This window comes from Jaculus jaculus, chromosome 3 (assembly GCF_020740685.1).
Source record: "Jaculus jaculus isolate mJacJac1 chromosome 3, mJacJac1.mat.Y.cur, whole genome shotgun sequence".
Classification (NCBI taxonomy): domain Eukaryota; kingdom Metazoa; phylum Chordata; class Mammalia; order Rodentia; family Dipodidae; genus Jaculus; species Jaculus jaculus.
The window spans coordinates 168080436-168096533 of record NC_059104.1 but is presented as its reverse complement, the minus strand read 5'-3'; the positions used below and the strand labels follow the sequence as shown (position 1 = coordinate 168096533).

At 45.4% G+C, this 16098-nt stretch overlaps 1 protein-coding gene across 1 annotated transcript in view; it reads right to left on the bottom strand.

Annotated features, from left to right (window-relative positions):
• Positions 1 to 15925, bottom strand: part of Xrra1 (X-ray radiation resistance associated 1) — a 79498-nt gene extending 63573 nt beyond the window's left edge. Inside the window, exons 1-3 of the mRNA XM_045145880.1 lie at positions 15741 to 15925; positions 10491 to 10558; positions 5789 to 5886 (exon numbers count right to left, since the gene is read on the bottom strand). Of these exons, the coding sequence (XP_045001815.1) occupies positions 5789 to 5882 (94 nt within the window). The 5' untranslated portion in view covers positions 5883 to 5886; positions 10491 to 10558; positions 15741 to 15925. The remainder of the gene's footprint in view (positions 1 to 5788; positions 5887 to 10490; positions 10559 to 15740) is intronic.
• Between the last annotated feature and the right edge of the window lie 173 nt (positions 15926 to 16098).

Genomic DNA, 16098 nt, shown 5'->3' with positions numbered 1-16098 from the left:
CGTAGAAGGAGCGGGGTGGGGACGCCATCAGACCCTCACCTGGGAGCTGAGCCACCCGTGCCAGCCGTGTGCGCTGACGCTTGGGACATCAAGGGGAGGACATAAAGGATGGATGCACAAGGGAACGGAGGTCCATCCATCCAGCTATGGGGAGGCTGTTATCCGTCATGGCCTGGGAAGACCTTTCAATGTGGTTGCTTCTGGCCTGGGGGTGGGGGGGAGCAGGCTCTCGTCTTCTCCCAGAGAAGAGTGCTCACAACAAACGCTGCCTCTTGTGAAGGGCACTGGCTGGTCATTTTGTAACATACTCTCAGTGTGAACTTGTCTAGGCTTCCTCATGACGAGATGGAGGCTCTGCACTTGACAAAGCCATCGCAGAAGCAAAGCCGCCCATTTCTCTGCACATCATTCCAGGGAATTTATGACTTCATTATGCCTCATGTCCGGTGCTGACAATTTGAGGTGGGGGACAAAGCCTCACTATGCAGCTCAGGCTGCCCTCAAACTCACAATCGTCCTGCTTCCGTCCTCCTACCTCAGCCTCCTGAGTGTGAGGATTTCAGGAGTATACCATCACGCTGCCCATTAGCTTCTGGTCACTCATCTAAAGAGGAGGCTGGGGTTGGAGAGATGGCTCAGCGGTTAAGGGTGCTTGTTTGCAAGGCCTGATGGCCGGTGTTTGATTCCCCACATAAAGCCAGATGCACAGAGTGGCACATGCCCCTGCAGTTTGGTTGCAGTGGCAAGAGGCCCTGGTGTGCCCATTTCTATTTCTTTTTGTCTCTCTCTGCTAGCCAATAAATAACAAATAAAGTTATAAAATGTAAAGTGGGTCTGTTTTGTCTTACTACTGAGAGGTTACTATCTTTCCATTCATAGTTAATAAGATGCTAAGGGACTAGTCAAATGTCTTCTCTCTCATCCTATGCTTACCCAGTTTTTAGCACATGACACGGCTGCATGTCAGCTTTGCTAGATTATATTATGCAGGTGTTGAAACACTATGTGGCTGGGTTGGTATTTATGTAGTTGTGGTTAATATCTGCCATAAGTTGATGTTCATGAGAAGCTTATTCTTGATGAGGTGTGTGACCCTCCCTCTATCAGCTTAAAGACCTGAAAAGCAAAAGAAATCTTGCTTTAATAGTACAATGTTCAGCTGGGGCTTGATAGATCAGTGATAGGGCACTTTTCTAGCTTGTGCAAAGACCTAGGTTCAATACTCACCACGCTCTAAAACAAAACAAAACAAAACAAATAAACAAAAACCCACCAGACAGACTTCACATCGACTCTTAGGGAATTTCCTCAGCCTCCAAAATCATATGAGTCAATTCCTGGGGGAAGCTTTTTTCTATCTTCTATTAGTTCTGTTTCTTTGAAGAACACTGACACAGTATCTACAGGTAGTTTATACTAGTGAAAACTGTTAGTGTGGTATTTGAATAGTGATTGCATATTCCCCTCGTTCCTCCTGCATCCCTTAATGGGATTCGACCACAAGGAAGAGCTATCCCTTTGTCTTCACTTCTTCACTGACTCAAGTATTTATTTCTATCAGCATGCACTCATGAATATTTATGACATGCTCTGCAATCCACTTCTACCATTATTTATTTCTGATCGTCCCAACTTTGGCTCTGCTTGTTGGCTCCTGTGTCCTTTCAACCTTCTCCTTGGTACCACCAGATGTTCTCAGCTTGACTTATGTTTTGTTTTGTTTTTTTTTCCTGTCCAGCCCTTCAAACATCTATTTCTCTGGGAGTCTTTACTCCTTTCACTGGATTTTTTTTTGAAAAAAAAACTTTTTTTCGAGGTAGGGTCTTGCTCTAGCCCAGGCTGACCTGGATGGAATTCACTATGTAGTCGAACTCACAGCGATCCTCCTACTTCTGCCTCCCAAGGGCTGGGATTAAAGGTGTGCGCCCCCACACCTGGATTTCCTTTCACTGGAGAGTGGTATTTAGAAACCAACTCTAGGCAACAATTTTCACTACTGAGGTGTCATTGTTGTCAGTAAGTATACACGTATATAAATGGGTCTAGATTTATTTATTTATTTATTTTTGGTTTTTTGAGGTAGGGTCTTACTTTAGCTCAGGCTGACCTGGAATTCCCTGTGTAGTTTCAGGGTGGCCTCGGATATACGGTGATCCTCCTACCTCTGCCTCCCGAGTGCTGGGATTAAAGATGTGCGCCACCACGCCCGGCTAGATTTAGTTTTATATCCAGCCATATGCAGGGGATGAAAGGAGGAAAGGATGGGGAAAGGGGAAGAGGAAATGAGCTACAAGAGGGAGGGAAGAGAAAGGAAGGACGGAAGGAAGGAAAAAGGAAAGGAAGAGCCAGAGCTTGATCACACCCATGGAGGATTGAAACAAGTTGGTTTAAATCCTCCAGGTCTGGTCCCTATTTGAAAAAATGAAACCATTCTAGAAAAGGGAAGAAAACAGGACCAAGCATGAAGCTCAGTGGTGAGCCCTTGTCTATCACAGGCAAGGCCCTTGGTTTGATCCCTAGTACCATAAAAACATGGGGAGAACATAATAGTATTCTAGTATTCAATTCAAGCTTTTACTTCCTGCAATTTTAGTTGCTGGTACTCACCTGTGGCCTAAAAGTAGAAGATTCAAGAAACAAAGAATAAATTTCAAACAATGTCATTGCAGTATTTTGTTATAATTGTTCTATTCCATGATTAGCTAGTTTGAGTACTTATAAGTGAATCTCATACTAGTCCTAGGTTTCTGTGTGCATGTGGTATCATGTTCATATGTATGGGTCATGTGCAGGTGCATGTGTGTGCACATTCATGTGGAGGTCAGAGGTTGATGTCAGGTATCCTCCTTGATCACTTCCACCGTATTCATTGAGACAGGCTCTCTCACTTTGATTCCAGAACACACCTGCTCAGCTAGTCTGGCTAGCCAGCTTGCCCCGGAGACCCCCTGTCTCAGCCTCCTGAGTGCTGGGATTACAGGTGGGCTACCGCTGCACCTGCTCAGCATGTATGGGTGCTGCGGATCCAAACCCAGGTTCTCCATGCTTGTGCAGCAAGCATTGTATTCACTAAGCCATCGTCCCAGTCCCAACACTAAGTTGATGAATTAAACCTTTTCGTGTATATGTTATATGTAGGAGGATACAGTATATATACAGTTTTTACTACCCACAGTTTCAGGCATTGGCTGAGGATATTAGAATATATCCCCATAGACAAGAAGGGAACCCTAATGGGGTGGCCAATAAGTCACAACATCTGGAATAAACAAGGTATATTTCTCCTACCCTATCTTTTAATTTTAACATTTTTTCTTTTTATTCATTTTCAAGCAGAGAGAGAGGGAAGACATACAGGGAGAATGGGCACACCAGAGCCTCCAGCTGCTGCAAACGGACTCCAGATGCAGGCACTACTTTGTGTATCTGGCTTTATGTGGGTACTGGGGAGTTAAGCCTGGGTTGTTAGGTTTTACAGGCAAGTGCCTTAACAGCTGAGCCATCTCTCTAGCCCTACTTTCTTTTAAAATGTTAGTTATTAGGCTGGAGAGATGGCTCAGCAGTTAAGGCGTTTGCCTGTAAAGCCAAAGGACTTCGGCTCGATTCCCCAGGACCCATGTAAGCCAGATACACAAGGTGGCGTATGCGTCTGGAGTTCGTTTGCAGTGGCTGAAGGCCCTGGATCACCCATTCTCTCTCTCTCTCTGCCCCTGTGTCTTTCTCTCTCAAATAAATAAATAAAAATAATATTATTATTTTCAAACAGAAAAAGAGGAGAGAGAGCATATGTGTATGGGTGTGCCAGGACCTTTTGCCACTGCAAACAAACTCCAGATATATGTGCCACTTTGTGTATCTTGCTTTTTACATGGGTACTGGGGAATTGAACCCAGGCTGGTAGACTTTGCATATAAGCACCTTCAACTACTGAGCCATCTCCCCAGCCTTACCCCACTTTTTCAAAACCATGAATCTGACTCACATTTCTAGTGCTCCATCTATAGGGCTCCACTCAGGGCTAGGAGGAGCCCCTGTTCCAGGGGAGTCAGTAACTCGATAAATATTTGGAAACCTACGTAGCAGAGGAGCCTGAGCTATTTCATTTGGAAGCTGGGAAGAATATGATAGTCATCAAATAAGAGACACAAGTAGAAGATGCAGAACAGACTGAGGGAATGGAGGGATGGATAATTAGATGGCTGCTTGCAAAAAGGAGAAGGGGAGGCCTTCAGGAACAGAATGAGGTTTGTTTGTTTTTCCAAGGTAGGGTCTCACTCTGGCCCAGGCTGACCTGGAATTCACAATGTAGTCTCAGGGTGGCCTCAAACTCTTGGAGATCCTCCTACCTCTGCCTCCCGAGTGCTGGGATTAAAGGTGTGCGCTACTACACCTTGCTACCAGAATGAGTTTTGCTGCTTGGAATAAAGGTTGAAATACTCAGGGCAAATCAAAAAGCTACATGAGAAGCCTGACGTGGTGGCGCACACCTTTATTCCCAGCATTTGGGAGAGAGAGGTAGGAGGATCACTGTGAGTTCAAGGCCACCCTGAGACCTCATAGTGAATCCAGGTCAGCCTGAGCTACAGTGAGAACCTACCTTGAAAAACCTGAAAAAAAAAAAAAAAAAAGCTATATGAGGGCTAGAGAGATGGCTGAACAGTTAAGGTGACTAACTGCAAAGCCTGACAGCCTGGGTTTGATTCCCCAGTATGCACATAAAGCCAGGGGCACAAAGTGGTGCATGCATCTGGAGTTCGTTTGCAATGGTAAGAGCCCCTGGCGTACCATGCTTTCTCTCTCCTTCCCTCCCTGCCTTTCTCTCTTCTCTCTCCCTCTCCACTTGCAAGCAAGCAAGCAAACAAACAAACAAACAGATAACTACATGGAAAGAGGGCACTGGAGAATGAAGCATAAATGAAGAAAATGGAGGGCTGGAAAGATTGCTCAGTTGTTAAGGTACTTGCCTGCAAAACCTAGCAACATGGGTTTGATTCCCCAGTACCCACATAAAGCCAGATGTACAAAGTAGCACATGCATCTGGAGTTTGCAGCAGCTGGAGGCCCTGGCATGCCCATTCTCATTCATTCACTCTCTCTCTCTCTCTCTCCTTGCAAATAAATAAATAAATAAATTTTTAAAAAGGAAAGGAATTGTAGCAGACATCAAGGGCAGCTTACACTGTGAGTGACACAATGCCTGTACAGGCATCAGCAACGAGGTGGACACTATGACCAAATGCAGGCTGGAGAAGGCCCACTGAGGCTGAAAGAAGAGGGGTAGAAGGCATGGTGATTTGAATGAAAAATGTCCACTACAGCCTCCTGTGGTTTGAATACTTGGTCCCCCAGCTGGTGGCAATTTGAGCAAGCTGTGGGGTCTTTGGGAGGTGGAACACCCAAAGGTAGGGCCCTGCTGGAGGAAGTGGGTCACTGGGGGCAGACCTTGGGAGTTTAGAGTCCAAGCTATTCTGCTAGTGCCAGCTGGCTCCTTCTCGCTGCTTCCTCCCTGCCGATATGTGACCATGTGAGCCGGCGTTCTGCTCTTGCCACGGTGTTCCCACCAGGATGAAAAGTCCCCTCGAAACTGTTAGCGGAAATGAGCCCTTCCCTCCCATAAATGGCTTCTGGTCCGGTGTTTTGTCCCAGCAGTGAGAAGGTAACAGCGACAGAAAGGAACAGGAATGAGCGGCACCGCAGGGGACAGCCGTGAGGGAGCTGGAGGGGATTGCACGGATGGGTAACAGTGCAAAGCAGGAGCAGCGGGGTGCACAGGAAGGAGTCACCTGACCTTCCTCCGGCCTCCGAAGCAGACTTTTGGCTGGAAAGCAGTTGTTCAGCTGAGGCTTTCCATCGTCCATCTTGTAGATCCCTGAGGAGACCATCTCCCTGAGGGCCAGCAAGGACATTGAGGAGTCAGAATGAGAAGGCACATTGTAACCCTCTCTTCCCACTCATGAGCCCCCCCTCCAGGACCACAGGGCACACCCTGCCTCCTAGACCCCAGAAGCCACTGTCCTGATTCAGACATAGGCTGACCATGTAGATGAAGAGGGAGACAGGGCCCTGAGTCTTCTGGTTCAAATCAGTCCTAAATCAGTGAGATACTAAAATGAGTTTTCTTTTGAGCTCAGACAGACCTGATTTGAATCCTGGTTCTGTCATTCCTTGTTGCATAACTTAGCAAGTTCTCCTACCCTCAGAGCCTCAGTTTCTTTACCTGCAAAGTGGGAGCAATAATCCTACCCTAATAGAGGAACAAGAGGATCAAATGAGAAGGGCAGCACTTGATGCATGAAGTGCTCACTGGAAGTTTTCTTTGCTTAACAAACTTCGAGGAAAGGGGGCTCACATTTTAGGGAAGATGCTGTGCAAATGAGGCCTGAGCAGATTTGAGGGGTAAACTGAGTTTGCTGATGGAGAGAAGGATAAGCATTCCAAATGGGAAGGGCCACAGGACCGAGATAATAGTGCTTAGAGAAGACACAGCCAGACCCAGGAAGTTGGCAGTAAGGATGGTGTCTGTCCTGAAAGGCATTTAGCTCAGTGCTATTCTGTAGGTGACTGAGAGCCATGACCTAAGCTTTGCGTTAAAGAGGGAAGTGTGACCAAAAAATGGCACTGGGTGCAATGACATCGGGGATGGCAGGCAGTAAGTACTATAGTGACATAGGGTGAGCCATGAGAGCCCATGGAAACACCAGGAAAGAGAGAGAAAGAAAAAAGGAAGGGAGGAAAAGGAGGAAGGCAAAGAAACAGCAACAAGACCAAGTCAAAGAATAAGCATTTAAGTTTGGGCAGAGGAGGAGCAACCCCAGGAGGATTCCGACAGTCACTGTAGAGAAGGAGAACTCAAGGGCCCAGAATGCACGGGCAGCTGTTAGGGAAATCAAGGGAAGAGAGAACTGAGCCAAGGAAAGAGGAGAGGAGAGGAGAGGAGAGGAGAGGAGAGGAGAGGAGAGGAGAGGAGAGGAGAGGACAGGTAAGAGGAGAAGAGAAGAGAGGAGAGAAAAGAGTAGAGGAGAGAAGAAGAGAGGAGAGGAGAGGAGAGAAAAAGAGAGGAGAGGAGAGAAGAGAAGAGGAGAGAAGAAGAGAGGAGAGGAAAGAGGGCAGGAGAGAGGACAGAAAAGAGAAGAGGGAAGGAGAGGAAAGAAGAGAAGTCAGGTAAGGTGAAGACCACAGACAGGCCATGAGGAAGAAGTAGTCAGTTTTTGGGGAAGGGTCTTGTTAAAGTCTGAGTTTGTGTATGGAAGCGTGGGCAGAAGGGGAGGAAAAGTGAATATAATCAAGTTTTCCAAGGAGACTGGCTGTGAAAGGGAGAGGCAAGTGGCATGGCAGTCAATACACACTGTATACATAACTAATAATAATAATAATAATCATAATCATAAACAAAAAGACGGTGACAGCAGGGCCAGGACAAGGGCGGGAGAAGACCAGGGAATGTCTCAGAGTGGGTCGCAGGCAATGCCAGCACTTGCCACCGCCCTAGCTCCAGCTCTGGAAACAGTCACTGCGGAGCATGGATTTATACCGCTGACTAGCTGTGTGGCCTGGGACACTTAACTTTTCATGTCACTCGACATTTCACCACACTGCTGCTGTTTCTTCCTCTGTGAAACTTGATGGTAAGTGTACCTACTTCACAGGGCTGTTTTGATAATTCAATGAGAGAATGCTTGTGAAAGAAGCTAGGTGGTAAATGGCACGTGGCTAGGACATATTGATTCTTCTGTGGCCATTATTAATAGAACGAGAAAGATTCAAGTACATCTATCACTGAGAGGAAGGAGCAGGCAGAGGAGGAGACAGATGAGCATCCTTCCTGCCATCTGGGTCCTCCATTGTGGGGAGAGAGAGTAGATCCCCCGGGGACAGCTGTATTGGGTGGGAGTTCACATATCCTGGGTGGCCCATTTCCCTACCACCTAAGGAATCAAAAGAAATGAGCTTCTGGGCTGGAGGGTGGCAAAGCCAAAGGACCCAGGTTTGATTCCCCAGGACCCATATTAGCCAGATGCACAAGGGGGTGCACGCATCTGGAATCCGTTTGCAGTGGCTAGAGGACCCGGTGCTCCCATTCTCTCTCCCTCTCCCCCCCCCCCTCTTTCTCTGTCAAATAAATAAATAATAAAAGAAACTAAAAAATTTTTTAAGGGCTGGAGAGATGGCTTAGCGGTTAAGCGCTTGCCTGTGAAGCCTAAGGACACCGGTTCGAGGCTTGGTTCCCCAGGTCCCACGTTAGCCAGATGCACAAGGGGGCGCACGTGTCTGGAGTTCGTTTGCAGAGGCTGGAAGCCCTGGCGCGCCCATTCTCTCTCTCTCCCTCTATCTGTCTTTCTCTCTGTGTCTGTCGCTCTCAAATAAATAAATTTAAAAAAAATTAAAAAAATTTTTTTTTAAAGAAATAGGCTTCTAATTCCAGTCTGCTTTAGATGTATGTGTATGAATAAACTTTGAGATGAGACTATGGTTTTGCCTGTAGATCTGACTTTGGCTTTTCTTCATCAAAGTATTATTCTCTTCAGAATAATTCCTCAAAGGAGTAATTATTTATCCCTAATCACAAATTTGTCATTTATGGAGCAAAAAGGCAAAGGGTTAATAAAAGTTACATTATTTAAGAAAAATGTGGCTGGGGATGTTGAGCAGGGTAGAGCACTTGCCTAGTATCTGCAAGGTTCAAGACCCAGCACCACAGAAAAGGCACGTATGTATACATACGTATATACATAATCTCATCTATACGTATCTATAACTCTTCACCATCTAATGTCAACCTACATTCCAGGGAGTGACAAATATTACAAGTACAGTGAAGAGGGGAAACAATTTTGGAAACAGAATGCTTACATTTGGATCTAATTTCTAGTACTAGTCTTAATGACCTTGGACAAGTCACTTTTCCTCTTAGCCTTGGTTTTCCCACATAGAAAATAAGGATAAAAATTCTGTGTCTTAGCCAGACATGGTGGCACATGCCTTTAATCCCAGCACTTGGGAGGCACAGGTAGGAAGATTGCTGTGAGTTCGAGGCCACCCTGAGATTACATAGTGAATTCCAGGTCAGCCTGGGCTAGAGTGAGACCCTACCTCAAAAAACTAAAAAGAAAAAAAAAGTCTATGTCTTGCTGATATGGTGGTGCACATCTTCAATCCCAGCCCTCAGGAGGCAGAGGTAGGAGGATCACCATGAGTTCAAGGCTGCCCTGAGACTACGTAGTGAATTCCAGGTCAGCCTGAGGTAGAATGAAACCTTACTTCGAAAAACAACAACAAAAAAATTCTGTGTCTCATAAACATAAAAGAGAGACTGATTGAGAGGGGGAGGGGATATGAAGGAGAATGGAGTTTCAAAGGGGAAAGTTGGGGGGGAGGGCATTACTGTGGAAAATTGTTTACAATCATGGAAGATGTTAATTTAAAAACTCAATCAATTAAAAAAAATTCTGCCTGCTGGAACTTTAGTATGGACTAAATGAGGCAATAGATAAAATGCCTAGAAAAAAAAAGCATCTTTCTACACCCAGCCCAGATGCCACACCTTCCACAGAGCTTTCACTAACCTTTCTTGTGGGAAACACTTGTGATTTGGTTTTTTGAGGTAGGGTCTCACTCTAGCTCAGGCTGGCCTGAAATTCACTATGGAGTCTCAGGGTGGCTTTGAACTCATGGCGATCAACCTACCTCTCCCTCCCTGGTGCTGGGATTAAAGGTGTGCGCCACCATGCCCGGCTTTTTTTTTTTTTTTTTAATTTTCTCTTTCATGGCCTGAGTGCTTTCTATGTCATAAGATTACTACAAATCAGGAAAGGCTCCCAAAGGGACTATGAACACATCCAATTCATTGTCTCTCTTCTACCCTCGGGACCTAGCTCATTTAGCGTCCAAAATACATGGGTGAGCCAAATGAAGGATAAGATCACACTCCTGGGACCCATGGGTGTGTGTAAATCTCATCTCTAACTGTTAAAGTGCAAACTCCTCAAGGGAAAGAACGGCGCATGCAGAACTCAGCAATGAATTCCTGGCACATAACGGATTCCATAGAGTACTGTAGAGTGAACAAATGCCTGGATGTTGGTATGTATACAGGAATTATAAATACTCTGATCCCTGACTTCTGCAAAGGGTGGGAGGCTCTTTGCATAGGTCCCAGTGACAAGTACTTCTCATGTCAAATAGTATTTGCACCCCTTGCCAGCCTCCCATTTGCTATGAGCCTCTAATTACATTATTCATCAGTACAGCACTGGGATCTAGCATAGAGCCTAGAGCTCACTAAAATACGTTGGGAAGATTAGGGGACAGGTAGGAAGACAGGTACAGATTCATATTTAGTTAATCTATCAGGAAACTTCTCTAGTGAGCTTGCTAGAGAGTGAACAGGTGAGCAGACCTCTGCCTGGGATGTGTCAACAGTGAGAACTGCTGGGAAAGACTGTAATTTCCCAGAAGACTGGCGAGTCAGTTCAGGCGTAGATCATACTTACTTGATCTTTGATCTTGGGAATGACCTTTTCCCTTCCTTTTTCTGTTGTTTCTTGATGCGTTTTTTCACCTGTAAAACAGATATTATCTCTTAGCCAGTCATTCAAAAGCTCTTGAGCTTCCTCATATTAATCATATCCTACTGGGAGCCTTCTGCTCCTAAATGTGACTTGCCTGAGGCCAAGGGGGAAAAATGCAAGAAATAAACTGCATACAGATATGAAGACAGCTCACTATAGCTTACTGGTAGACCACTTGCCTAGCATGCTCAAGGCCTCGGGTTCAGTCCCAATCATCACAAGGGGAAAAAAGAGACAGAGACGAAGATGGGAAAGTTACAGGAAAATAGTTCTGTGGCAAGAGGGTATTGAGGAGTTCCTTGAGTCAGAAAGGAAATGCTCATTTACATGAATGTTTACATGAAATACATTTCTGCAGAATAAAAAGAGCAAAGACTAGGTTGAAATACACAACTCAGCCTGGGAAAAATATTGGCTATACATTGAACATAGAAAATAAATCAAACTCAAGTAAACAAATTGGATCTAAATAATCATAGGAGGCCTGGAGAGATGGCTTCGTTAGTGGTTAATGCGCATCCCTGCAAAGCCAAAGGACCCATGTAAGCCAATGTACAAGATGGCGCATGTGTCTGGAGTTCGCTTGCAGAGGCTTAATGCCTTGATACACTCTTTCTCTCTGCCTCTTTCTCTCTCTCAAATAAATAAAAATAAAAATGATTAATAATCATAGAAAACCCAATTCAGGGCTGGGGAAATTGCTCAGTGGTTATGGCACTTGCCTGCAAAGCCTAAGGACCTGGGTTTGATTCCTCAGCACCCACGTAAAACCAGATAAACAAAGAGGTATATGCCTCTGGAATTTGTTTGCAGTGGCTGAAGGCCTTAGCATGCCCTTTCTCTCTGTCTCTCTTCCCTCTCTCTCTGCTTATAAGTAAATAAAAATATTTAAAAAAGAAAATCTGATTCATATGAGGAATATTGGTTAAGAGGGTAAGGCTCTACAATGAAAGGGTCAAGAAGGGATCTGTGATAGTTTGAATGTGTGTCTGCCATAGATTCATATATATATATAATATATATATAATAAAAAAAAATATATATATAATATATATTATATATATAATAAAAATACAATATATATATATATAATAAAAATACAATAGAAAGAATTAACTTGGGTCTCCAGATGCCTGGCTAGAAGAGGTGTCACTGAGGGCCACAGAGAAATCTGAGCTCTGCCTGGTCTCTGCTGTTTGCTGACACTGTGTTCTTGCTGCTTTTTTTTTTTTTTTTTGCATCAGCTGGCTGTTTAGTTTTTTCTCTCTGTTTGGTTGTATGGAAGCAGCTTTTGCCACTGATGGAACTTCTCCCTAGATCTGCAAGTTTGAAATAAAGCCCTTCCTCCCATAAACTGTGTCGGGTCTGGATGTTCATGCCAGCGACCTCACACTGACATCAGGATCAGAACTCCCAGTTAACTTTTTCTAGAATGTAACCCTAATAGAAGTGTGAACTTTGTGGTGGAAAAACAAAAGTCCAGGATCCAGATTTGAGACTGCCTGCCTGGTTAACTCTGGCTACCTCTGGATTCTATCTTAAACTTAAAAACTAATGTTGAGCTGCCTTCGGTACTTCCTACCTCCAATACATGGATATCCTCTATGTCTCTCTCTCTCTCATGTAGAAATATACCTGAATCCCCCCCCCCATCTCTCACATAGAGGCAGGGATGCACATCATCTACATCTGTATCCATTCCTTTGGTCTGTCACACTTCTGTCCCTTTTAGCCTGGCTCACACAGCATGATTTTTCTGTAACCCCCTATTCTCTGGTTGGCCCTGTTCATTGCTACCCACTTCAGGACCACTTTTAGACAACTTTTCATGCATGTATATATTTGTGTCCATGTGTAGGTTTGTGTACACATGTGTACATGTGTGTAAAGGCCAGAGGACAGACAATATTGGGTGTCATTCCTCAGGAATGCCAACAACCTTTTTTTTTTTTTGAGACTGCATCTCTCATTAGCCTACCGCTCACTATTTAGGTCACACTGAGTGGCCAGTGACCTCTGGGTATTTGGCTGTCTCTGCTTCTCCAGAGCTGGGATTTCAAGCTTCCATCAACATGCCCAACGTTTTCATGTGGATTCTGGAAATCAAACTCAGGTCCCCAAGCTTGCAAGGCAAGGGGCTTACTGACAGCCATCTATGCAGTCCTTAGCCCATCTTTTTTTTTTTTTTTGAGGTGGGTGTTGTTGCTCTAGCCCAGGCTGGCCTGAAATTTGCTATATAGTCTCAGGCTGGCCTTGAATTTACAGTGTTTCTCTTACCTATGCCTCCTGGGATTAAAGGTATGCATCACCATGCCCAAGAGAGAGAAGGGGTAGGGGAGAAAATGGGTGCATCAGGCTCCATGTGGATACTGGAGAATCAAACTCAGGTCATTAGGCTTTATGGGCAAGTACCTTAACCACTGAGCAATCTCTCTAGCTCTTTAGCCCAACTTCTTTTTAAAAAAATTTTTTTGTTCACTTTTATTTATTTATTTGAGAATGACAGACACAGAGAGAGAGGCAGAGAGAGAGAGAAAGAGAGAATGGGCATGCCAGAGCTTCCAGCCACTGCAAATGAACTCCAGACACGTGTGCCCCCTTGTGCATCTGGCTTAAGTGGGTCTTGGGGAATCGAGCCTCGAACCGGGGTCCTTAGGCTCCACAGGCAAGTGCTTAACCGCTAAGCCATCTCTCCAGCTCCAATTTCTTTTTTAAAAAATATTTTATTAAGCCAGGTGTGGTGGTGCATGCCTTTAATCCCACCACTCGGGAGACAAAGGTAGGAGGGTCTCCATGAGTTCGAGGCCACCCTGAGACTACATAGTAAATTCCAGGTCAGCCCAGGCTAAAGTGAAACCCTACCTCAAAAAAAAAAATTAAAAAAACTACCTATCTTCACTATTTATCTATGTATCTATCTAATGTTTTATTTATTTGCATGGAGAAAGAGAGAACAGGGAGGGAGGGAGAAAGAATTGGTACACTAGGGCCTCCTGCCACTGCAAATGAACTCCAGACACATGCACTACTTAGTGCATCTGGCTTTACGTCGATACTGAAGCCCAACTTCTTTGTCTTTTTATTGTTGTTTTTGTTTTTTGAGGTAGGGCCTTACTCTAGCCCGGGCTGACCTGCAATTCACCTTATTCTGATATTTCGCCATAGTCATGGATCTGGATCTTTTATTTCTTTTTTTCTCGAAGTAGGATATCACTCTAGCTCAGGCTGGCCTGGAATTCACTATGTAGCCTCAGGGTGGCCTCAAACTCATGATGATCCTACCTCTGTCTCCCAAGCGCTGGGCTTAAAGGTATGTGCCACCATGCCCAACCCTTTTTTCCAAGTTCTTAATGGAAGCACTCTGTTAAACTGCATTAGAATGGCATTCTTCCCTGACTGTTCCCCACCATATCAATGTCAGGCTGAAGTTGAGTCTCTCCAAGGTCAGACATAGGCCCTACTTGTCTCTCTGTTTTCAGGACCTTAATGAGTGCTGAGTGAACTAAACTGAGGCATAAACAAAACGCCTTATTTTGTCTACAAAAAAAAAGGAAGCAAGAACAGGGAAGGTTTTGCAAAGCAGATACTGGAGCTGAATCATGAGAAATTCCAAGAAAGATCAAGAACAACAACAAAATGTTATGGAGATTCAACTGGCGTGGTCAAAGAGGACTTCTCAGGGGTGAAGAAATCGAACCTCATAATCATTTGTGATCATTTGCACGTGAAGGATGGCTTTGCCAAGGCAGATTCTGTCTGTTTTATTTGGGAATATATCCTGTGTGGCTAGAACATGGCTGGTTACACGGAAGCAGCTCACTAAGGAGCTGGCCGATCATCTGGTTAACATAAGAAGGACACTTAGGTATAAGAAGTAAACTATGGGTGACATAGTACTTCCGCTAGGAAATGGAATCAGCCTTGATGTCCATCAACTGACAAATGGATTAAGAAGACATGGTATGTATACACCAAGGAGTTTTATTCAGATGCAAAGAAAAACGAAGTGATGAAATTTGCAGGAGAATGGATGGAACTGGAAAAGGTCCTACTGAGTGACACTGATACTGCTCATTTTCTTCAACACAGAAATTTCTTTATGCACAAGGCAGAGGTCAATAGAAAGATGGATAGTTTGCAAAGTTACTAAGAATAAGCAACGCCTGCGTGCTCAGCCCTAACCATGCCACCTAAGCCACATCTTCAAGGCTCAGGGAACTTCCCTGAAGAGGGGCCAGAAAGAACTTAAGAACAGGAGGATGGGGAACAGGGTGGCAGAATGCTGGCTTCCAGATATGACAAGTCTGCTGCGCTCCCAAACTCACAGCAGACATGGTTTCCTGCAAAAGGTTGAGCGTGTCAATAGTACAGCTGAGGAAGGGATTCGTGAGACCCCACAGCTCCTAGAATAGTGGCAACTGAGGAGTGCTGGGAGAGGAGTGGTGTCCTTTAGTGGTGTCCACCTGACGTGGCCCATTCTCCAGCAAATAACCTCCCACCCTTGATCATGTCATTGACGGTAACTTAACTCAGTGGGTCAAAATGTGTGAAAACAGGATGGGGATCCAATGGGCAGAAAAGGGTTTTGGTAGGAAGGGAGGGAGCAGAGAAAGGGCGATGCACTGTATATATGAAAGTGTCAAAAATAAAAACGAAATAACATAAAGTAATTAATAAAGTAAATGTGGATAACTCCAAGCCTCTGGAGTAATAACTAGATCTATCTTGACTTCCTTATGTCCCTTAGGTACAATGCTAGGCAATACTGGGGCTCAAAAACTATTTACAGTAAGAAATACCTAATGAAACCATAAAAAGCAGAGTACCAACGGGGGCGGGGGGAGGGAGAGAGAGATCCTGGGTTTCGAAATCAACAACTGGCTTCAAGCTGGGTTCTGATACATGCTCTCTGGGTTTCTTTAAGTTCGTTTTCTCATCTGTCAAAGCGATGTTCTGGGTCTGCAGAGAGGTTGTTAGGTGCAGGTAGGCTATCTATATTAAGGTTCTGCTAGAAACATTCCCAACAGCTAAGATGACGTTCACTTTGGAGAGCAAGTGCTCTCACAGGGCTACGAAGGGCTGAATGATGAGCCCTTCCCCTCCCTTCCGGAGACTTGACATCTGGCGCTGGGGAAGGCTCTGAACACAGGGACCCTAGGTTTCCAGCCGCACCTGTCTCCGGCGTCGTTTCCGCTTCCGAGCGGTACGCGGAGGTGGCGTCCCAATCAGGCGGGATGCGCGCCTGCGAACCTGCCGGGGATGTCGGAGCCGCTCCACGGTGGCGCTTGCCACACTACCTCTCCCCGCACCCCCACTCCTTAGTAACCGCGACGCCGCGGCTGGCTGTGTGCGTGGGTGGCAACCGGCCGCCGGAGAGGCTAACTAACTACAAATCCCAGCAAGCCCCGCGGCCACTTCCGCCGACAGACCTCGCGTCGGCACGTCCGAACTACCGCTCCCGTGGGGCTCTGCGCGGCGCACCACGTGGGGGCCCCTCCAGCCAATCGGCTTTGGACAAGTCGAAGTGGGA